Below are 24,038 nucleotides of genomic sequence, written 5' to 3' on the forward strand. Positions count from 1 at the left end.
ACACCACGTTTAACTGGCCCCAAAATATATGACTGTTTCCCCCAGCAAACTGAGACATTGGGGGAGGGTGGGGGGGGGGGGGGGACTTCAGGTTGCCACGCTCTTATTAGATTAAATCATTCTGGGTTCTGATTTGCTAAACCGGGATATTTCCAGTTTAAAAGGTGCGTGGGGTGGTGAAATCACATCATTAGGACACTTTAGGGGATTTTTTTTGTGTTTAAAGGGAAGGGGAGGCAAGCGGTACTGAGTGGTATTAAAACATCCCAAGGCACTTCACAGAAATGATTATCAAACAAACTCGACACCAGCCACACAATGAGATAATAAGATAGATGACCAAATTCTTGATCAAAGAGGTATTTTTTTAAGAGCGTCTTAAGTGGGGAGGTTGTTGTTGAGAAGTGGAGAGGTTTAAGAAGAAAATTCTAGAGCTTAGGGCCTCAACAGCTAAAGGCTTGGTCACAATGGTGGAGCGATGAAAATAGGGCATGCACAAGAGACCAGAATTAGAGGATTGCAGAGAGCTCAGAGGGCTCCAGGGCTGGTGGAGGTAATAGAGATGAGTTGGTCCATGGAGGGATTTAACAAAAAGGATGGAAAATTTAAAATCAAGGAGTTGCTGGAATGGATGCCAACATAGGTCAGTGAGCACAGTGGGGGCATAACTAATAACATTAAATGGTGTGACACTCATAAATCCTACAGCACCCAAGAGAGGGAATAAGGTTGCAACCCAAAGTGTTTCACAAATTCCACTGCCTTCTCATGAGGAAGCTGTTTGCGGAATATTTTGAGATCATTAGTGTTCCAACCAACAGAGTAATGTAGAGAAACTGCCTTGTTTAAACATTAAAAAATTGGCAAATAAAAATCCAGGTAAAATCCAGATGCTCGACCATTGCTAAAAGCTGCACTTTTAGCTGGTACTAAAACCTCATGAACTGGGACAAGCGGGTTTCTTAAAAGTTTAAGTGTGCGGATGAAGACTTTGATTATTGCTGAAGGTAACTTAATTGGATTTTTACTGCAACTAGAGAATAAAGTCACTGATTAAGATCCACCAGATGGCTTTGTCTCAATTTGTTATGGTTACATCAGATTAATGAATGGCCATCACCTGTACACTAGACTGTGGGCAGTGTTTTTCCATACAATGTGCACCAGGCATTAAATAACTCACAACAGGACAATATTCATTCATGTGTCTGAATTAGCACATAACCTAGGCTGACACACCTGTGACGAGCTCAGTACTTGGAAGAGAGCTTACATTTGTGAGATGTCCCTTTAAATCCAAAGTGAAACTAAAAATAATTCTGAAAAGGGGGAATAATTGGACTTCTTAGGTATGACATCACTTCTGAGAAGTTGAATTCTGGCTGAGGTTGCTATGGAGAAGAAAGCTAGAAAAAAGAGGCTAATTTAAGTTAATTGGGATGGCATCTTGTTTCAGCCTGTTCTGTTGCAACAGGACACCGTTATAGAACACAGAATTTGTGCGAGGGGAAACAAGCAAAGCTCCTTCTGAAAAGGTTAGTTTCTGTTTGGCAGTTAAAAAGGAAAATAGAACTCTTGGGAAGTGATGGACGAGTGAGCTAAAAGGGCCTGAATCATAAAAGCAATGTGAATAGCTGAGGAATGCTAAAGAGCTAAGCGATTGTATCAGAGGACTAGACTGTGAACTGAGTGTTGTTGGTTGGTTGGCTGAAAATTAACTCTGGAAAGCTATGCCATCAGGACTGACATGACCTGAGTGAGACAGCATTTATAGACACGCACTTTGTCGGTGTTAAGTGTATCTGAAGACCTCAGTTAGAAGATGGCTGCCGGTGAACGTGACTCAAGGGCTGAATCCATTGAGTGGGTAAAGTGAGAGATCCTATGTAATGGAGGCTGAGTTAGGGAACTTTGAAATTGCACGTGGTGCCACATATTTGCGGGGAAAGATGCAAGTGCTTGTAGTTTCGTAAGATGTATCTTTGTTGTATCGATTATTGAAAGTGAAATTCATCTTAATGCCTGCTTAATTTTACAGTGATTTTGACAGTCAGAGTTTTGAAAAGTGAAATCTTTTCCCTCCGTTCCATTCGTCGGCATCTTTTGGGAATTCCTATCTTTTCCAGTTTTTGGTCTCTTCGAGGATCGTAACACATTCATGTTTAATTTCACTCCATCTCCCTCATACTCTTTCTGAGCCCATTTCAACAGTGAGACTCACTTCTGGCTCCCTTGATGCTATTCCCGCTAAACTACTGACTACCACCCAACTTCTCTTCATGGCCCCCACGTTGGGTGACATTGTAAACAGTTCCCTTTCCTCAGTTACTGGATGCCCTTCCTTTCAAAATCAACATTGTCAGATTCCTCAAAAAATACACTCTCGGCCATTTTGTCCTTGCAAGTTACGACTCACCCCACCTCCAAACTCCCCTTTCTTTCCAACGTCTTTACATTGTTGATTCACAAATCTGTGCCCATTTTTCCTGCAAATCTCTGCTGAATCTCTCCAGTCAGGTCTCTGTCCATGCCACAGAAGTGAAGCAGCCCAAACCAAAGTGAGAAATGACATCCTCTGTGACTATAGTGAACTATCGCTCCTCATCCTCATCCAGGAGGTGGCCATTCAGCCCCTTGAGCCTGCTCTGACAATCAAGCAGATCATGGCTGATCTGCACCTCAACACCATTTACCCATTTTTATTCCATATCCCTTGATCCCTTTGCCTGTCAAAATCTATCACTTGCAGTCTTGAAAGTTTCAGCAGTTCTGGTCCCCATATTCCAAAAATGATACAGAGGCATTGGAGCAGCTGCATCAATGATTTACAAAATTGATACCAGAATTGAGTGGTTATAATCAGAAAAGTTTGAACAAACTGAGGCTTTTTTCTCTCAAAAATAGAGGCTGAGGAGTGACTCAAGAGAGGTTTTGAAAATCCTGAAGGGGTTTGATAGGACAGACATAGTGAAAATGTTTCCACTTGTTGGGAAGGCCTAAACCAGGGGACAAAAATATAAGATAGTCACTAATAAATCCAATATGGAATTCTTTACCTAGAGAGTTGTAAGAATGCAAAACTTGCAATCAATTGTGGTTCAGTTGGTAGCACTTTTGTCTTTCAGTCACAAGGTTCTGGGTTCAAGTCCCACTCCAGGACTTGAATACAAAGATCAAGGCTGATGCTCCGGTGCAGTACTGAAGGAATGCAGCATGTGTGATGTCTCTCGGTTGCAATGTTAAACCAAGGTGCTATCTGTCTGTTTGGTTGGATGCAAAAGACTCCATGATGTTATTTTGTAAAAGAGCAGGGGAGTTATCCCCAATGTCCTAGCCAATATTTACCCCTCATTCAGCATCACTAAAACAGATTTCTTGATTATTATTCCATTTCTGTTTGTGGGAACTTGCTGTGCACATAGTGGCTGTTGCATTTTCTCCATTTCAACAGTGACTCCACTGGCTATAAAACGGTTTGAGAGATCAGGTGATCATGAAAGTGCTATATACATGTGAATGTTTCTTGTTTTTTTAACACAGTGGGCAGTTAAGGCAAATAGCTGCTGCATTTAAGGCAAAGCTAGAAAAGCACATGAAGAGGACCCTAGGCAGATAGGGTGAGATGAAGAGAGATGGAGGAGGCTCATGTGCGGCATAACCATTGACAGAGACCAGTTTGGCTGAATGACCTATTCCTGTTCTATTAATTTTAAGTAATTGTACCAGCGTCCACAGCTTTTTTTTGAAGGAGGTAGTTCCATGAATTTTTAAAAATTCTTTTCTTGGGATGTGGGCATTGCTGGCTGGGCCAGCATTTATTGCCCATTCCCAGTTTCCCTTGAGAAGATGGCGGTGAGCTACCTTCTTGAACCACTGCAGCCCATGTGGCGTAGGTACACTGTTAGGGAGGGAGTTCCAGGATTTTGATCCAGCGACAGTGGAGGACGGTGATATGCTTCCATGTCAGGATGGTGAGTGCTTGGAGGGGACATTGCAGGTGGTGGTGTTCCCATGCATTTGCTGTCCTTGTCCTTCTAGGTGGCAGAGGTCATGGGTTTGGAAGGTGCTGTCGAAGGAGCCTTGGTGAGTTGCTGCAGTGCATCTTGCAGGTGGTGCACACTGCTGCTACCTTTTGTGTAGAAAAATGCTTCCTGGTTTTACTCCTAAATGGCCTGGCTCTAATTTTACATATATAACCCCTTGTTCTGGATTTCCCACACTTTGGTAGTGCGCTGCTTGATACCTTTATATAAAAATCATTTTTTATTATTCTAACATGTTAAAATGATGACTGACTGCATTAAGATAGCACACTTAATGGAAAGCACTGAGTTAACTAGAGTGAATTAAACTCCATTGGGATTGTCCTTATGCAGTAAGATCTGAGGTTGTGTCTTTCAATGATTCCAGCAGAGGGCAGCAGTGTACTTGAGAAAGGCCTTCAATGCAGCAATCAAAAGCCTCTGGGAGGGCCAAAAGTGAACCACAGTACTACAAGAGGCTGGGTGAACGACACACAAACTGCTTGTTATCTATCTGCAAGATCCACGCGAGCTATTCAGCCAGCAGCAACAAGTGAAGTAAGAATGTCTTTACATTACTGCAGATTTATGAAAGAGGGCTGTGCAGGTTTATAGGAATGACACACATACTGCATTGGGCTGGCTGTATGAGGTTATCGTAGAAGGGCCCCATGACTCATTGCTAACAGCGGAGCATATCAGCACTGCTGTTCATATAAGTCAAATCAGGCATGACAGGCTAGGCCAGAGTTGCTCTTTAAGCGAATTTATTGTTAAAGTTTGGCTTGCAAACAGAGTTCTGTCAAAACAAAAATATAAATTGCTGGAAAAACTCAGCAGGTCTGACAGCATCCGCGGGGACGAACACAGAGTTAACGTTTCGAGTCCAATATGACTTCATCAGAACTAAAGAGAAATAGAAATGTGGTGAAATATAAGCTGTTTGAGGGGGTGGGACAGGTGGAGCTAGATAGAGGGCCAGTGATAGGTGGAGGCAAAGGAGAGATTGCCAAAGATGTCATAGACAAAAGGTCAAAGGGGTGTTGACGGTAGTGATATTAGCTAAAGGGTGTGCTAATGGTGACATTAAGGATAGAAAGCAGGATGAGTAAGTGGAAGCATCCTGCTTTCTACCCTTAATGTCACCATTAGCACATCCTCTGGACAAGAAGCCAGAATTAGTGGAATGGAGATATTTCGGGGAGTTGTAGGGCTGGAGGAGGTTACAGAGATAAGGAAACCAGGTGACTTTGGTACTATGGTTCCTAAGGCTCTCCACCACTGGGGTTTTCCTTGCTTCACATCTGGGTCTGTTTTAGACTAATTGATTGCTTTCCTTTGTCACCAACTCCATTGTTGTTGTATTATGCAAACACCAGGATGATCTGAGGCCCATTATTGGAGTCCCTTTTCCTATCCTTAACACACTGTACACTCTGTGTATAACCTTTATGAAATATTCTCCTATTGCATAATAATGACACTGTTGCGGTTCTCGTTTGTGGGTGAGCATCACTGTCTCATGTCCACCTTCAGTTTTGCATTACTTCCCATTTTCTGTCCAATCATCAAGTGTGTAAGCAGCCTTTACTTGATCTATTTCATTATATCAAGCATGTGACTTGCCTCTGACTCTACTGCTGTTTTTTTTAAATTGGCCAATACCATATTTTGATGGAAAATTGTAGGAGAGGAGTTGAACTGGATGATTAAGGTGGGGGAGACACCACATACAGGTCTTTAAAACACTGCAGATTGTAGAATGGCTGAGGGAATGAACAGTTTCACAGGGTTGGGGGAGAATAAACTAGAGTAGGAGGTGAAGAGATGAGGTTGATTCCTATGCGTGAAGATGAGTAGAGAAGGGGGAACACTCTCACCAGTACTCGTTCTCCCCTCAGTATGCAGGAGTAGGGGTGTTGGAGGGTGACAGTGTCTCATCTACAGGGCCCTTGGATTTACCCTCTGTGCTAAGCAATTGAACCATAGGCAAATCAGTGGGAGGGTCACTAAATGAAGCTAAGAGAGAATTCCTCTTTCTGACCCCTCTGTAGTGACTCCTGCTGAAAGGTGTAAATGCGTGTGTGTGTGTGTGCGTGTGTGCGTGCGTGTGTGTGTGCGCGTGTATGCGTGTGTGTGTGTGTGTTTTTGTGTATATGTCTAGGCATGTGTGTGGACATTGGCTGAGGACAGGGTTGGCCTGACCTTGGTTATGACTTACATTAACATCCACTATGGCAAATGGACACATGGGCACAGTATTGGAGGGCAGCTCATACTCATTGACCTCTCCCCCTGGCAGGAGTTGGGAAGATGGAGAAAAAATTAGAATGAAAACAAGTGATATTCTTTATAATTTTCAGTGTCATTGAGATGCCTTATGGGAAGGAAGTCCTGCTGGATTCCTCGATGGGTGAAGAGTGGATGAAATCTCACCAAGCAGCCAAAGGGACTGTGAAGATTAACCAGTGCAGTACCCATCCCTGCAGGTACCTATGGGCATTGATACCCACTGTGATTCTTCTCCTTATTCTACCTGGCTTCTGGCACAGAGGGTGGACAGTCCGGCAATTGGCCAACAGGCAGGCAGAGGGTCCAGAGATGGGGGTGCGCCATGTGCTATCTCGAAACGGCCAGGGGGATGGACTGACCGGTCCGGACAGCTGCCCCTCAATCCCAGAGTGGCGCAGGTTCGACTGTTACCCTGAAAGAGAGAGAGTGGTCACCCGGGATTTGTGTGAGCAGCGTGCCTGCTGTTTTATCCAGTCTCCCCTGAATCTGGCCGGGGTGCCATGGTGCTTCTACCCACCGAACTTTCCCAGTTACACCCTGAGAAACCGAACACCCACAGAGCTGGGCGAGGCGGGAGAACTGACCCGAAGGAATAAAACCTACTACCCCCAGGATGTTTGGAAGCTCCAACTGAATGTAATGTTTGAGACCGACAACAGACTTCACATTAAGGTGAGGGACTTCCTTTTAAGCTGAAAAAGTTCCTTTTGTGTAGGTTGAAAGCTTCATTCTCAGGACCTGGCAAAGCTGGCATTTATTACCCATCCTTAGTCATCCCTTGGCTAGATGGTGCTGCTGGTGGGCCTTTCTGAACAGCTGTAGCTCACTTGTGCCAGGTAAGGACAGCAGGTGCCTCCTTCTCTAATGGGATATTAGAAAACCGGGTTGGGTTTTTATGGTAAAGAATTTGAGTAAAGCTGACTAGGCTCTTTTTTTTAAAGGTCATTCTCAAGATGTGGGTGTCGTTGTTTAGTGCCTGTCCCGATGGTGGTGGACTTCTTCTTGAACTGTTACAGTACATTTATCACTCTTACAATAGTGACTACACTTTATACTTAATTGCCTGTAAAGCATTTTGGGACACACAAAGGTCAGGAAAGGCGCTATATAAATTCAGGTTCTCTCTTTCTTTGATATGGCTGAGTAACTTGCTGGGCCACTTCAGAGAGTAGATACTGGTGAACCACGTTGTTGGGGGAACTGGCGTCACAGATAGGCCAGACCCGGTCGGGACAGCGGGTGTCCTTCCTTACAGGACATTAATGAACCAGGCAGGTTTTCATAACTATCCAACAACATCATGGTCACAATTACTGATACCAGCTTTTTAAATTCCATTTTTTAAAAACCGAACTCAAATTCTCAAACTACCGTGGCAGGATTTGAACTCACATTCTCCAGATTATTAAATCAATAAAAAAAGAAAGACTTGCATTTATGTAGCACCTTTCATGGACCTCAGGACACACCAAAGTGCTTTCTAGTTCATGATGTACTGTTGTAGGAAACGCAGCAGCAAATTTGCACACGGTCAATTTACATACAGCAAGCTCCCACACATAGCAATAATGCCCAGGCCAAACTTTCTTTAAATTTAAATTTGCATGTTGACTCTAATAAACATGATTTTTAGGGTGGGTTTTTATGAAATATCTGCCCCTGTTATATCTATGTCTGACCCACTAAACACATGGAATTGTGTGTCTTTTGCCTGATATCAATAATGTGATGGCTGGCTAATAATATGCATGGACTCAAACAGAGAATGAATAATGACTTTATTGCACTGCACAGAAATCGGGTGAATGTTGTCAGCCAGTATCTCACAGAGAGCTTTGGCCCACTTCCTGTTACATCACTGGTCTCTCGAAACTAGGGTAAAGTGGTCAGGTGCATAATACTGATTCTCTTCTCTTTCTGTGACACAATTTAGATAAATGATTCCTCAAATCCACGATATGAGGTTCCCATCGAGATTCCCAAGACAACGCAGAGAGCCAAGAATCCAGTGTACACTGTGGAATATTCCGAGGATCCATTCGGAATAATCGTGAAGAGGACTTCCACTGGGACAGTGCTGTGTGCTTTTCAAAGAATTCTATCTCCCAGTGCATTCACCAGAACTTTCTAGATGGGATGGGATGGGAGGAGGGAAAGAGAAATTCTTTATTTTTGGATCTAGATGTGAGTGAGTGAATGTGAATGAATGAGTGTGAATGAGTGATTGAGTGTGAATGAATGTGAGTGTGTGTGAGTTTGTGTGTGTGTGATTCTGCGGGTGTGTGTGTGTGTTATGATCTCTGTAAAAAGAAATTTGAACGTCCAACTAATAGCTGAAAGGATGACACGACAAGATTTCTCATTTTAAGACTTTTACTGTAACAAAAGAGTAAAAACACTATTGACTATTGTTTAAACACTATCTTTTGTAGGCAGTTTAAACCTTAAACCACAAAACAAAACATTACCTTTTTTCTTTAAGCACAGCCAAAAACACACTTCATAGATATACTTTACAATGTCCTTTAAGTAGACATTCAATTCTCCCGGAAACAGCCCAAAGTGATTCTTAGCTTCCCAGGGTTTACTTCTGTTGTTTTCCTTTCTTAGCCTGGGAACTTTTAATCTCAGAACTGTCTTCCACAGTGAAGATTTTTCCCTGGAGATTCTTCCTCTACTGTAAACTAGGTGAATATTCCAGCCTCGTTTTAACTCCTCATGAATTCGGTCCTTTCAATGCAAGCATGAGGTCCTGGACCCTGGCAGACTAACCATGTTTGTGTGTGTGTGTGTGAGTGAGAGAGTGTGTGTGTGTAAGAGTGTATGTGTGTGTGTGTGAGAGTGTATTTTTGTGTGTGTGTGTATGTGAGAGAGGGAGTTTGTGTGTGTGTATGTGTGTGTAAGAGAGAGTGTGTGTTTGTGTGTGTATATGAGAGGGTGTGTGAGTTTGTGTAATTGTTTGAGTGTGTGTGTGTGTGAGAGAGAGAGTGTGTGTGAGTGTCTGTGTGAGAGTGTATTTGTCTGTGTGTGAGAGAGAGTCTGTGTGTTTGAGAGAGTGTCTGTGTGTGTTTGAGAGTGTGTGTTTGAGAGAGTGTGTGAGAGAATGTGTTTGTGTGTGTTTGAGAGAGAGTGTGTGTGTTTGTGTGTGTGAGAGAGTGTGTTTGTGTGTGTTTGAGAGAGTGTGTGTGTGAGAGATAGTGTGTTTGTGCATGTTTGAGAGAGAGTGTGTTTGTCTGTATGTGAGAGAGTGTGTGTGTGTTTGAGTGTGTGTGAGAGAGTGTGTTTTTGTGTGTGTGTGTGTGTGTATGTGAGAGAGGGAGTTTGTGTGTGTGTATATGAGAGGGTGTGTGAGTGTGTGTTTGTGTATTTGTTTGAGTGTGTGTGTGAGAGAGAGTGTGTGTGAGTGTGTGTGTGAGAGTGTATTTGTCTGTGTGTGAGAGAGAGTCTGTTTGTGTGTTTGAGAGAGAGTGTCTGTGTGTTTGAGAGAGTGTGTGAGAGAATGTATTTGTGTGTGTTTGAGAGAGAGAGTGTGTGTTTGTGTGTGTGAGAGAGTGTGTGTTTGAGAGTGTGTTTGTGTGTGTTTGAGAGAGTGTGTGTGTGAGAGATAGTGTGTTTGTGCATGTTTGAGAGAGAGTGTATTTGTCTGTATGTGAGAGAGTGTTTGCGTGTGTGTTTGAGAGTGTGTGTGTTTGAGAGTGTGTGTGTTTGAGAGTGTGTGTGTTTGAGAGTGTGTATTTGTATGTGTTTGCTGTACGTGTTTGTGTCTGAATGAGAGGGAATGTGTTTGTGTGTGTGTTTGTGTGTGTTTGAGAGAGTGTGTATTTGTATGTGTTTGCCATGCGTGTTTGTGTGTATGTGTGTAAGAGAGTGTGTGTATGTTTGCCTGTATGTGTGTGTGAGAGAGAGTGTGTGTGTTTGCCTGTATGCGTGTGTGTGAGAGAGAATGTGTGTGTTTGCCTGTATGTGTGTGTGTGAGAGAGAGTGTGTGTGTTTGCCTGTATGTGTGTGTGTGAGAGAGAGTGTGTGTGTTTGAGAGTGCAGCCTAGATTTTTGCTCTTGGGTCGGTTATGCAGGGGTTGGGAGATTTCCCGGCTCTGCAAACATGACCTTTTAAAAATGTCAACCCGCAGGTTGGATTTTCAGTTGGGGGTGGTGGGCAGGCTGAAATAGGATTCTGGGTGGGCAACCCTGGAATGAGTGTGGAGGCTGCTGGGTCCAGAGGCAGGCTGGGCAAAAGGCTTGTCTTGATGCACCGGCACTATGTTTAAAAAAAGAAAAGAAAAGATTAAAACAAAAAAAAATCCCTCCAGCCCTCACCCCTCACCCTTTCAACCCCCACATATATCCTATATCTCATTCATGCCAACCTATGCCACCTCATGGGGAGGGGATGGCATAGTGGTATTGTCGCTGGACTAGTAATCCAGACACCCAGGATAATGCTCTGGGGACCTGGATTCGATCCCTGTCACGGCAGATAGTGGAATTTGAATTGAATAAAAAAAAAAGTCTGATGATGACCATGAAACCATTGTCAATTGTTGTAAAAACCCATCTGGTTCACTATTGCCCTTTAGGGAAGGTGAGAGAGTGAGTGTATGTGTCTGTTAGGTGAATGTCCAGTAGCCCCAAATTCTGCCCCATTGGCTGAGACCTTTTGGTGAGGAAGTCACAGGTGGTGTTTGAGGTTGGAGGGAGACTCAAATACCCTCAAACCTTTTGAATTTGAAAAGGCTGCTGGAAGATCCTGGAACTTCATAGAATTGCAGAGCTCAGGAGGAGGCCATTCAGTCCACCTAGTCCAGTGCTTATAGTGGATTTTTGAATGAGTTATCCAATTAGTCCTATTCTCTGCTCTTCCCCATAACCCTGCCATTTCTCACTTTTCAAGTATTTCTTTAATTTCCCTTTTGAATGTTATTATTGAATCTGCTTCCGCTGCCCTTTCAGGCAGTGCATTCCAGATCACAAAACTCACTGAATAAAAGAAAATTCTCCTCATCTCCCCCAGTTCTTTTGTCAATTGCTGCTGGTTATCCTCCTGACCGTTTTTCTCTACCTGCTCGATCAAAAGCTCTCATAGAGTCATGGAGTCATAAAGGTCTACAGCACAGAAAAAGGCCCTTCAGCCCATCAAGTCTGTGCCGGTCGAACAAGTACTTAACTATTCTAATCCTATTTTCCAGCACTAGGCCCACAACCTTGTATGCCATGGCATCGCAAGTGCACATCCAAATATTCTTAAATGTTATGAGGGTTTCTGCCTCTAACCCCCCTTTCAGGCAGTGAGTTCCAGATTCCCACCATCCTCTGGGTGAAAAAATCCTTCCCCACATCCCCTCTAAACCTCCTGCCCCTTACCTTAAATCTATGCCCCCGGTTATTGATCCCTCCCCCCTCAGCCCTTTCTGCTCCAAGGAAACCAATCACAGCTTCTGGTGTCTCTCCACATAACTCAAGTCCCTCACCCCAGGTAGCATTCTGGTAAATCTCCTCTGCACCCTCTCCAGGCCTTGACACCCTTCCTAAAATGTGCTGCCCAGAATTGGATACAATACGCCAGCTGTTGTCCAACATCTGATTTAAAAAGAGTTAGGATATCTTCTTCTCCGTAAGAAATTTATTTCCCCTCTTTAGGTTCCTGCAGTCCAAGGGAGGGGCATGTTGGGTACAGATTGGCAGCCTTCAGCTGCTTAGTGATTGGCTGATCAGGTACCCCAGCGCCCCCCACCCCCATCCACAACATCCCCCCCACAACATTGATCCCACGTTGCAGAGATATTGGAACATAGGAACAGGAGTCTGCTCTGCCATTCAATCAGATCATGGCTGATCTGCATCTTAATTCCATCTACCCGTTTCCCCTCTTGTCCCATCTGCCTCTCCCTTCCCATTCCCGACACGGGATGAATAATTCAGAGTGCACGCAGTCGCTGTGACCCAATGCTGCTGGGGCAGGCGCTACTCAGGATGTGGAGCTGTCACACGCCTGTTGCATTGTGCCAGCTCCAGCGATCGGAGGCAGGAGGTTCCTATGTATGTTAGCTGTGCATTGCAGGGCAGCTGGACCCTGGTGACCTTTGCATGTTTTAAAACAGGTTGAACACGACAGTGGCTCCTCTCTTCTTCGCTGACCAGTTCCTGCAGGTGTCGACCTGGCTGCCTTCAGCTCACCTCTACGGCCTTGGGGAACACCGGGCCAGTTTCTTGCAAAGCGTCCAGTGGAACACTCTGACCTTCTGGGCTCGTGACAGCGTGCCTCGGGTACAGTATGAATTAGAACATTCCAGAAACAACGCTGTGTTAGTGTTAGCTGAGGGAGAACTCTTTCCTGCTTGCGATCGGCAGCATGGACAGCCATTCTTTTCTCAGCTACAGCTCAGCCAGTCTCACAGGTGGGGACAGGGTCACCAACCCTCCAGGATTCAGCTGGAAGATCATAGAAATATAGGAAGTACCCAGGGATTAATGATTATTTCCCAGAACCCTGCAACAGACGGGAGAAAAACCACCGTGTTTCTTTTTATATGTTTCATATTATTTTGAAAGATTTTGGAGATGGGGGTGAAAAAGATTATTTGATTGACAGTTTACAATCATCCAATGGAATAAGAAAGACTCTATTCACTGTCCAATAGGCATGGGAAGGGTGTGGGCCGTGAGGATTGAGCAATGGCTGGAGTTTGGGAGTAGGGCGGCTAGAGGTGGGAAATTGTGATGAAATCTCCAAGAATACATTCAACCAGAATTGGGAAACCCCAGAATATGTTTGCCCAGAACATTCCACCTCATATCAGGGAGGATCTTGGGGATAAAGTCCACAATCAAAGACCTACCTAATATTTAAAGGGCTGTACACCATCAAACTTGTGAGAGTTCCTTATTAGCTGTGTTTCTTAACAAAGGGACACTTTAGTTAAGGGCTGGAAAAACTCAGCAGGTCTGACAGCATCTGTGGAGAGGAATACAGTTAACATTTCGAGTCCATGTGACTCTGCATCAGGATGAAGAGTCATACGGACTCGAAACGCTAACTCTGTCTTCCTCTCCGCAGATGCTGTCAGACCTGCTGAGTTTTTCCAGCTACTTTTGTTTTTGTTTCAGATTTTCCAGCATCCGCAGTATTTTGCTTTTGTTTTACATTAGTTAAGGGTTTCAGTTTGACGACACTTTCAGTTCTATTGAGAAAAGACGAACCAGCACAAAAACCACAGCCTTTCATTTACGTGGCACTCAGGCTGTTGCTATTAATCAGTGTGTTAACAAGTTAAAAGTAAACATTAATTTAGACCAGCTGAGATCTAATCATGTTGAAGATATCAATTAACCCTCCCGAGGATGTAACTCTGCTTGTGGTTGTTGAAGAATTAACTGGATTTCTGCAGTGCATTGTACCATTACTGGATAATTAATGGGATGTGTTAAATCAAATCTATAAGCCACACCATAACCCATTTTATTTTCTATTCTTTTCCCTCTTCCCCTGAAGACTCAGACTACAGTACAATGCCATATGTGCCAGTTTTCTCCCATACACCAGAAAAGTGCCATTCTTCACTGCTGAGGTATGACTGACAATTGGCTAATTAACAGTGGCAGCAGCACTGCTGGGAACACAGGGAAGTGCTGAGTGGATGATCCACCTCAGCCTCCTACTGAGGTTCCCAGCATCACAGGTGCCAGTCTTCAGCCAATTCAATTCACTCGACGTGATATCAAGAAATGGCTGAAGGTACTGGATACAACAAAGACTATGGGCCCTGACAACATTCCAGCAATAGTACTGAAGACATGTGCTCCAGAACTAGCTGCGCCCTTAACCAAGCTGTTCCAGTACAGCTACAACACTGGCATCTACCAAGCAATGTGGAAAACTGCCCAGGTTTGTCCTGTCCACAGAAAGCAGGACAAATTGAACCTAGCCAATTATCGCCCCATAAGTCTACACTCGATCATCAGCAAAGTGATGGAAAGTTCCTACGTATGTTAGCTGTGAATTGCAGGGCTGCTGGACCCTGGTGACCTTTGCATGTCATCAACAGTGCTCTCAAGCAGCACTTACTCACTGACACTCAGTATGTGTTCTGCCAGAGCCACTCAGCTCCTGACCTCATTCCAGCCTTAGTCCAAATGTGGACAAAAGAGCTGAAGTAGAGGTGAGGTGAGAGTGACTGCCCTTAACATCAGGGCAGCATTTGACTGAATGTAACATCAAGGAGCCCTAGCAAAACTGGAGTCAATGGGAATCAGGGGGAAAACTTTCCGCTGGTTGGAATCATACCTAGCACAAAGGAAGATGATTGTGGTTGTTGGAGGTCAATCTTCTCAGTTCCAGGACATCACTGCAGGGGCTCCTCAGGGTAATGTCCTAGGCCCAACCATCTTCAGCTGCTTCATCAATAACCTTCTCTCCATCATAAGGTCAGAAGTGGAGATGTTTGCTGATGGTTGCACAATGTTCATCACCATTTGCAACTTCTTAGATACTGAAGCAGTCCATACCAATATGCAGCAAGAGCTGGACAACCTAAGTGGCAAATAACATTCGCACCACACATGTGCCAGGCAATGACTATCTCCAATAAGAGAGAATCTAAACAACTCCTCTTGACATTCAATGGCATTACCATTGCTAAATTCCCCACTATCAATGTCCTGGGGGTTACCATTGACCAGAAATTGAACTAGAACAGCCATATAAATACTGTGGCTACAAGAGTAGGTAAGAGGCTAGGAATTCTGAGGAGGATAACTCATTTCCTGACTCCCCAAAGCCTGTCCACCATCTACAAAGCACGAATCAGGAGTGTGATGGAATACTTTCCACCTGCCTGGATGAGTGCAGCTCCAGCAACACTCAAGAAGCTGAATACCATCCAGGACAAAGCAGCCCACTTGATTAGCACCCCATCTACCACCTCCAATATCCATTCCCTCCACCACCGACGCACAGTGGCAGCAGTGTCTACCATCTACAAGATGCACAACAGAAACTCACCAAGGCTCCTTCGACAGCACCTTCCAAAGCCGTGACCCATATGACCTTTACCGCCTGGAAGGACAATGGCAGCAGATGCATGGGGACATCACCACCTTCAAGTTCCCCTTCAGGGCACAAACCATCCTGACTTGGAATTATATTGCTGTTCGTTTATTGTCGCTGGGTCAGAATCTTGGAACTCCCTCCCAAACGGCACTGTAGGTATACCTACACCACATGGGCTGCAGTAGTTCAAGAAGGCAGCTCACCACCATCTTCTCAAGGGCAAATAAGGATGTGCAATAAAAATGCTGCCTTAGCCGGCGATGCCACATCCCGTGAAAGAATAAAAAAACACACAGGAACAGGAGAGCATTCAATCCCTTTGAGGCGGTTCTGCAAATCAATTAGATCATGGCTGATCAACTCTATCTGCCTTGGTTCCGTCACCCTTAGTATCCTTGCCTAACAAAAAGTGACCAACCTCTGTTTTGAAATTTTCAATTGCTCTCTCAGCCTCAGCAGCTTTTCTGGGGGACCACTCCACTAATCATGTTGTCACCCAGTGTCCACACACATTGCACTTAAGTCCCAGGACAGCAGCAATCCTGGATGATTTCCGCAGTGTAGCTTTTGCTTCCTGAGTGGCATTGGAACCTCATTGTAATGCTCTGACTGCCACCCCACTGAGATCAGATGGTTCGGCACTGTTTGGAATGGGTCGGTGAAGTTATTTGGTGAGTAGCTGAGCCAGGAAGCTCCCGGGTTTTATCTCAGGCCTATGCTCAGTAACTTGATGGATAGTGGGGGTGGGTGCAGGTTCTAAAATTGGCCTCAGTGGCATTGGGCTAAGGAGGAGGATAATTAGCTGGGGCTCCTACTCTGTCACTGTCTCACAGTGGTCCCAGTTGCAAAACTAAGCTGTGACATTCTCCTGACTCCTGCTGAACATTTGTGATCCATGAGTATCTGCTGCCATTCAACAATGCAGGCATCGCAGCTGAGCTGAATTCTGTCCTGACCCTGGGTCAATACATATGAACATTCCAACTGGATTCCCAGGATAGTTTCACAGGCACCTGGTTCTTCTAAGTGGTCACTCTTTAAATTTGTTTAAACAATAAATGCTAGGAGATTAATTTACTCTGGAGGGTTTGATAGTAAAGCTTCATCTTGTTTCATCCCCCAGTGTGTGTGCATGTTCACTTTTAGCCAGGGTTTGACAGACAATGCTTATGAGCAGGAATCTTGATGGGCTTCTTTTTGTACTTGGGTCAATGGAACTGAGACCAATCCTGATGTTGTTAATTTCAGCTAATTCCAAGCTGGTCAGGGATAATAGGTGTGATCTTTGAGGGTTGTGTTCCAGCAGCACCTAATGCAGTGGCTTCACTGAATTAGTGGGGGAGTCAAAATAATAATTGATACAGAATGCAACTATAACCTCCTCCATCCCACAGCCCTCTGAGATCTCTGCGTTCCTCCAATTCTGGTCTTCAATTGGCAAGGCCATAAACTCTGGAATTCCCTCCCTAAACTTCTTGGCCTCATTACTTCTCACTCCTTCTTTAGGATTCTCCTTAAAAGCAGCATATTTGACCAAGCGTTTTGTTCTGTCCTGATATGTCTTTATGTGGCTTAGTGTTTAATTTGTTTGATAGGCAGTGACTAGGGATATTTTACTATGTTAAAGGTGTTATTTTTATTCTTTCTTGGGATGTGGGCGTCAATGGCAAGTCCAGCATTTGTTGCCCATCCCTAATTGCCCTTGAACTGAGTGGCTTGCTCAGCCATTTCAGAGGGCAATTAAGAATCAACCACATTGCCGTGGATCTGGAGTTCCATGTAGACCGGGCCAGATAAGGATGGCAGATTTCTTTCCCTAAAGGACATTAGTGAACCAGATGGGTCTCTACAACAACCAGTGACAGTTGTCAAACATTACTGAGACTAGCTTCATATTCCAGATTTATTAATTGAATTTAAATTCCACCAGTTCCCATGGTGGGATTTGAACCCATGTCCTCAAAGCATTGACCTGGGCCTCTGGATTACTAGTCCAGTGAGGTTATCACTACGGCCCCCATCTCCCTACATTTGAATGTAAGTTGTTGTTGTATGTTACCCCCAATGAACACCCTGGCATACATTGACTAACTCCACTGCATAAAACCTCATCTAACCTTATCCCATGAGCCAGAGCTGCTTCTCATATGTGATGTGAATCTTTGTTTTGAATACTGTACTGAATATTGAATATTGTGCTGCAGGAATTTGTTAACCTCTATGGGGTCCACCCCTTTTACCTGTCGCTGGAGCCAGATGGAATGTCGCATGGTGTTTTCCTCCTCAACAGCAATGCGATGGGTAAGCATAAGGGTTTCTGGGAGGAAGCATAATATTTTGGGAAAGCCAATTGACATCATCTATAACCAGGCAGGTTTCTCATTCCAATTGGTTGAGATGTTTATGGTGAGGTGTTCATGATGAGGTGTTTATGGTGAGGTGTTTTATGGGAGTCTAAAACTCATACAATATTACTTTTCACACCTTTCCCATGTACTGCAGGCTATTATTGATTGCAATGGGCAATCTTGTAATTTCACAAAAGCTTTTTCTGAGTTGCATCACAATTCCTTAGTACTGAACTGGAGCTTGAACCTAGAATGTATTTCTGGAGTTGGAATTGAACCCACAACCTTCTGACTCAGGTGAGAGTACTAAATGAGTCATAGCTTAGAAGTTGATATTAGGTTTTGGTTTTGGTGTTGAGATGCTAGATTTTGCATTTTGGTTTTGCTGTTGTTGTGTTAGATATTAATTTTGGCTTTTGGTGTATTGGATATTGAGTTTGGGTTTTGGTGTGGTGTTGGACATTGAGTTTGGCTTTTGGTGTGGTGTTGGATATTGAGTTTGTGTTTTGGTGTGGTGTTGGATATTGAGTTTGAGTTTTGGTGTGGTGTTGGATATTGAGTTTGGCTTTTGGTGTGGTGTTGGATATTGAGTTTGGCTTTTGGTGTGGTGTTGGATATTGAGTTTGGCTTTTGGTGTGGTGTTGGATATTAAGTTTGGCTTTTGGTGTGGTGTTGGATATTGGGTTTGATAGTGAGATGATGAGGTGTTGGTTATTTAGTTTGAATCTTGGTGTTGTGGTGATTGGGATTGGGTTTGGGATTTGGTGGTGGGATGTTGGGTAATGTTTGGGTTATAGGTGCCTTTTTTGAAGGTGTGGCTACGGTTCATAAATGGCCAAATTCAGTAGGAGCATGTGGTGGGCTTCAAGGTTTTTTTTTAATTCTTTCATGGGAGGTGGGTGTCACTGGCTAGGCCAGCATTTCTTGCCCATCCCTAATTACCCTTGAGAGTGTGGTGATGAGCTGCCTTCTTGAACCACTGCAGTCCATGTGGTGTAGGTACACCCACAATACTGATAGGAAGGGAGTTCCAGGATTTTGATCCTGTGACTGTGAAGGAACTAGTTTCAAGTCAGAATAGTATGTGGCTTGGAGGGGAACTTGCAGATGGTGGTGTTCCCATGTGCCTGCTGCCCTTGCCCTTCTAGGTGGGTAGAGATCACAGATTTGGAAGGTGTTGTCGAAGGAGCCTTGGTGAGTTGCTGCAGGTCATCTTGTAGATGGTACACACTGCTGCCACTGTGTGTCGGTGATAGAGGGAGTGAATTTTTAAGGTGGTGGATGGGCGCCAGTCAAGTGGGCTGCTTTGTCCTGGACGGAGTAAAGCTTCTTGAGTGTTGTTGGAACTGCACTCATCCAAGCAAGTAGAAAGTATTCCATCACACTCCTGACTTATGCATTGTTGATGCTGGACATGCTTTGAGGAATCAGGAGGTGAGTTATTTACCTTAGGGTTCCCAGCCTCTGCCCTGTGTTGCTGAAATGCATGAAGGTCCGAAGCACTTCACTGTAGAGAAGAGCAGAGGCCAGCCTTTGCCCATAATGGGTGAGAATGGAGTGATTAGAGGGAACTCTAAGAAGCTGCTACCCACATTGACCACTTCAGAGAGACGTGGGGAAAACAAGACCAGGATTGATGTGTACAGAGGTTAGGGAATGGAAAACCTAACTGACAAACAAAAGGAGGCAAGTGCTGATCCAAAATGGATTTAGGATGTTAAACAAGCTACTGTACTGAGAAGTGAAGGAGATAAGAAATGAGCTTCAAAGCACTAAAAATGCCATTAAAAATCTTTCTTCCTGATGCAGATGTGGTCCTCCAGCCTGCTCCTGCCCTGACCTGGAGAACTATTGGAGGGGTTCTTGATTTCTACATATTCATGGGACCGGACCCCAATTCAGTCATCCAACAGTACCTAGAGGTCATCGGTAAGTTAGAGAAGATTACAGGAATAATGAGCTAACAGTCAGATGTCTAGGTTTATGTATAATAGCAAATCTGTGACATTGCTGAGTAATTGGGATGATATGATATATAATGACAGGAACCTCACACCATGTAACACAGAATGATTTATATTACAGCTCAAGTTCAGCTGCATTTACCTGGCCTGTCCCTTTATGATGATAATGTCCAATTGTTATGAATGGTCTGAGTTAATTGCTGTTGGCAAGGGAAGTTTGCAGACTGGCAACTGCCCCCTCCAGATCAGAACCCAGAATGAAATAACTGCCATAGTCATCATTTATAGGCGCTGTTGATGTGAAGCCAGAGAATGCTTTGTTTTAGTGGACAGGAGCATTATCCCACTTAAAAAGGAACGTAATTGTATGCATGGGGCTAAGGATAGTTTGTTCAAAGAGCTAGCACAAGCATGACGAGCCGAATGATCTCCTTAAATAAGATACTTTGATTCTAAAACCCTGGATTTTTGATTGTTGAGATTAAAGTTGTTGAATTCCAGCATATTTTTGGAGCTGAAAGAAACAACATTTTAATAATAGGCAGCTAAGAAAGAGGCACAAATTCTGGAGGTAGTAAGTGTAAATGGTCCTAATTATAAACATCACTGTTCAAAAGGTTGAAGTGTTCTCACTCTTAACCCTAGATTGGAGTTGTTCACCTCTTTTTATCGTGTGTAATATAATTAAACAGAGTCAACTCAGATTTACGAAAGGGAAACCATGTTTGAGAAATCTGTTAGTGTTTTTGAGGATGTAACTAGTAAGATGGATAAGGGGGAACAGGTGGATGTTGTGTATTTGGAGTTTCAAGAAACATTTGACAAGGTACCACACAAGAGGTTATTACAGAAAATTAGGACTTATAGCTTAGGAGTAATACGTTAGCATGGATTGAGAATTGATTAATGGACAGAAAACAAAGAGTAGGAATATACTGGACATTTTTGGTTTGGCTGACTGTAACGAGTGGGGTACCACAAAGATCAACACTTGGACCTCAGCTATTTACAATCTATATTTATGACTTTGATGAGAGGACTGATCCAAGTTTGCTGATGATACAAAGTTAGGTGGGAAAATAAGCGGTAAGGAAAGACTGAGAGCGAGAGCAAGAGACTGCAGAGAGACAAAGACAGGTTGGATGAGAGGACACGAACATGATGGAATACAATCTGGCAAAGTGTGAAGTTACCCACTTTAGTAGGCAAACTAAAAAGAAAGAATATTTTTAATGGTAGAGACTGGGAAATGTTTACATTTAGAGGGTGTCCTTGCACATGAATCACAGAAAGTTAACATGCAGGTACAGCTGGCAATTAGGAAGGAAATTTGGTATGTTAGCTTCTGTTATAGAGGTATTGGAATGTAAGAGTAAAGAAGTCTTACTACAATTATGCAGGGCATTGGAGAGGTCACACCTAGGATACTGTGTGCAGTTTTGGCCTCCTTGCTTAAGGAAGGACATACTTGTCCTTTGGGGTTGTCCAGTGTAGGTTCACGAGACTGATTCCTGGTATGTAGGGATTGTCCAATGAGGAGAAATTGAATAGACTAGGCCTATATTCCCTGGAGTTTAGAAGAATGAGAGGTAATCTAATTGAAACATAGGCCAGGATTTTCTGGTCCCATTGTGGCAGGATCCACCACAGGAGATTCTGCGGCCCAGCCAAAGTCCATTGACTTTCGATGGGAGCGGATGATTCCGGCAGCCAGAAAATCCTACCCATAAAATTCTTATGGGGGTTGATAGGATAGACACTGACAAAATGTTTCCCTTTGTTGGGGGATCTAGAATATCACAGACTCAGAATAAGAGGTCAGCTATTTAGGAAGACGATGAGGAGAAATTTCTTCACTCAAAGTGTCGTGAATTTTTGGGATTCCCTACCCCAGAGAGTTGTGGGTGCTCACTTGTTGAATATATTCAAGACAAAGGTTGGTAGCGCCTCAAAATCTAAGGGAATTAAAGGATGGGGGTAATGTGGGAAAGTGGAGTTGGGGTAAGATATCAGCCATGATCTTGTTGAATGGTGGAGCAGATTCGAAGGGCTAAATGGCCTTCTCCGGCTCCTATTTTAAATTCTTTTGTGACCTTAGTCTGCTGTAGTTCTTGAGAAAGAGGAAGAGAGGGCTGGTAGTGAATCATGTGTTAAAAATAATTCAACCATGTATGGCAGAATAAGTTTGCTGAGGTTAGAATAAATTTGACTATGATTAAGTGTGATTGAGAAGTGTTGCAAAATAGTGTTTTTTAAGAAGTGTATAACGGCAAATGCTGTACACAGACTGTTAACGTACTAACAGATATTATATGGCCATGTTGTCACTTTTTCAGCTGAACACCACAAAAATATCATAAAGCTAAGTACAGACAAAGAAGGCCATTTGGACCTACATCATCCATTTGTAGGAACCAATGATTATCCCTTTTTCTTTTCCATTCCCTACATTACAACAGTGACTGTGCTTCAAAAGTACTTCATTAACTGTAAAGTGCTTGGGATATACCGAGTTTGTGAGGCATTATCAAAATACGGGTTATTTCTTTTTTTTCTGTCCATCTCCATGTTGAACTGCCTTGTGAATGATGCCAGATTCTTTGGAGACCGTTTCGAGTACTGGAGATCCCTTGGGTGAAGAACTGTTTTCTGATATCTGTCCTGACCCTGCCATTACCTGTTTGTAGTTATGTCCTATCATCATGGTTTAATTCAAGGCAACACTGTGGTTTATTCTTTATGGACATTTGTGGTTGTTCTCTCTTTGTGTTGCTGTTGTCTTGGTTACATTGCTGCTGCTGTGAGATATTTATTGTTTTGTGTGTGGCAGGTTTGCCGGCGATGGTGCCCGCTTGGGGCCTTGGATTCCATCTCTGCCGCTGGGGATATGGGTCAAGTAATGCCACTTGGGAAGTGGTGAAGGAGATGAGAAAAGCTGGCATGCCCCAGGTTCATGAAATTAATTTCTTTAGTTATCACATGTCAGGGGTGTTGGACAATGTGTCGGGAGGGGCGGGTAGCATGTTGGGAGGGATGGGAGGCATGTTAAGAGGGGTGAGAGGCATGTTGGGAATGGAAGAAGGCATGTTGGGATCGGTGGGAGGCATGTTGAGATGGGTGGGAGGCATGTTAGGAGGGGTGGGAGATGTGTTGGCAGGAGCAGGTTTGTTGGGAGGGGTGGGGTGTGTGTTGGGAGGAGCGGGGGGTGTGTTGGGAGGAGCGGGGGGTGTGTTGGGAGGAGCGGGGGGTGTGTTGGGAGGAGCAGGAGGTGTGTTGGGAGGAGCAGGAGGTGTGTTGGGAGAAGCAGGAGGTGTGTTGGGAGGAGCAGGAGGTGTGTTGGGAGGAGCAGGAGGTGTGTTGGGAGGAGCAGGAGGTGTGTTGGGAGGAGCAGGAGGTGTGTTGGGAGGGGCAGAAGGCGTGTTGGGAGGGGCAGGAGGCGTGTTGGGAGGGGCAGGAGGCGTGTTGGGAGGGGCAGGAGGCGTGTTGGGAGGGGCAGGAGGCGTGTTGGGAGGGGCAGGAGGTGTGTTGGGAGGGGCAGGAGGTGTGTTGGGAGGGGCAGGAGGCATGTTGGAAGGGGCAGGAGGCGTGTTGGAAGGGGCAGGAGGCGCGTTGGAAGGGCGGGAGGCGAGTTGGGAGGGGAAGAAGGCGTTTTGTGCAGGGACTGGAGGCATGTTAGTAGGGGTGGGAAGCCTGTCTCTTTTTGTTGGGTCTAGGAACCAAGCTGGGAGCAATTAGCTGTGACCACAGAGAGTTTGTGGAGCTGGTGTTTCGCTGGAGTGAATGATCACGGGGAAGTTTAGACCGCTTTCTGACTGAATTGGTTGCTGAGACATTGACATTGACTTGTTCTAAACAAGCCTTTTCCCTTCTCCTCTAGGATGCTCAGTGGAATGATATTGATTACATGATCGACTATCGGGATTTCACCTTTGACCCCCAGAGGTTTGCCAGCCTCCCTCAGATGGTTGCAGATCTGCATTCCCATGGACAGCAATACGTCATGATTGTGGTAATTACTGGCAGCCAACTTGCCACAATACAGTGGGGCTTCATATGGTTCATGAGAAGGTCGACAAGGGCAGGAGCTGCCTGGGAACATCACCACCTGCACGTTCCCTCCAAGCCACACACCATCATGACTTGGAAATATATCATTATCCTTCACTGTCGCTTGGTCAAAATCCTGGAACCCTCTCCCTAACAGCACTGTGGCTGTATTGACCCCACATGGACTGCAACGGTTCAAGAAGGTGGCTCACCACCACCTTCTCAAGGGCCGTCAGGGATGGGCAATAAATGCTGATCTTGTCAGCAACACCCATATCCCAAGAAAGAATTAAAAGAAAATAGAATTGTGTGCCAGGAG

General features: G+C 44.4%; 1 protein-coding gene across 3 annotated transcripts in view; it reads left to right on the forward strand.

Annotated features, from left to right (window-relative positions):
- Nucleotides 1-4,435: 4,435 nt before the first annotated feature.
- The window catches only part of gaa2 (alpha glucosidase 2), a 42,833-nt gene continuing 23,230 nt past the window's right edge, over nucleotides 4,436-24,038 (forward strand). For all 3 annotated transcript variants that reach the window (XM_078558551.1, XM_078558552.1, XM_078558553.1), the window contains exons 1-8: nucleotides 4,436-4,580; nucleotides 6,386-6,986; nucleotides 8,248-8,393; nucleotides 12,413-12,578; nucleotides 17,565-17,661; nucleotides 19,518-19,637; nucleotides 22,503-22,621; nucleotides 23,550-23,681. In XM_078558551.1, the coding sequence (XP_078414677.1) occupies nucleotides 6,396-6,986; nucleotides 8,248-8,393; nucleotides 12,413-12,578; nucleotides 17,565-17,661; nucleotides 19,518-19,637; nucleotides 22,503-22,621; nucleotides 23,550-23,681 (1,371 nt within the window). In that variant the 5' untranslated portion in view covers nucleotides 4,436-4,580; nucleotides 6,386-6,395. The remainder of the gene's footprint in view (nucleotides 4,581-6,385; nucleotides 6,987-8,247; nucleotides 8,394-12,412; nucleotides 12,579-17,564; nucleotides 17,662-19,517; nucleotides 19,638-22,502; nucleotides 22,622-23,549; nucleotides 23,682-24,038) is intronic.

Source organism: Cetorhinus maximus, chromosome 15 (genome assembly GCF_964194155.1).
Source record: "Cetorhinus maximus chromosome 15, sCetMax3.hap1.1, whole genome shotgun sequence".
In the NCBI taxonomy this organism is placed as follows: Eukaryota; Metazoa; Chordata; class Chondrichthyes; order Lamniformes; family Cetorhinidae; genus Cetorhinus; species Cetorhinus maximus.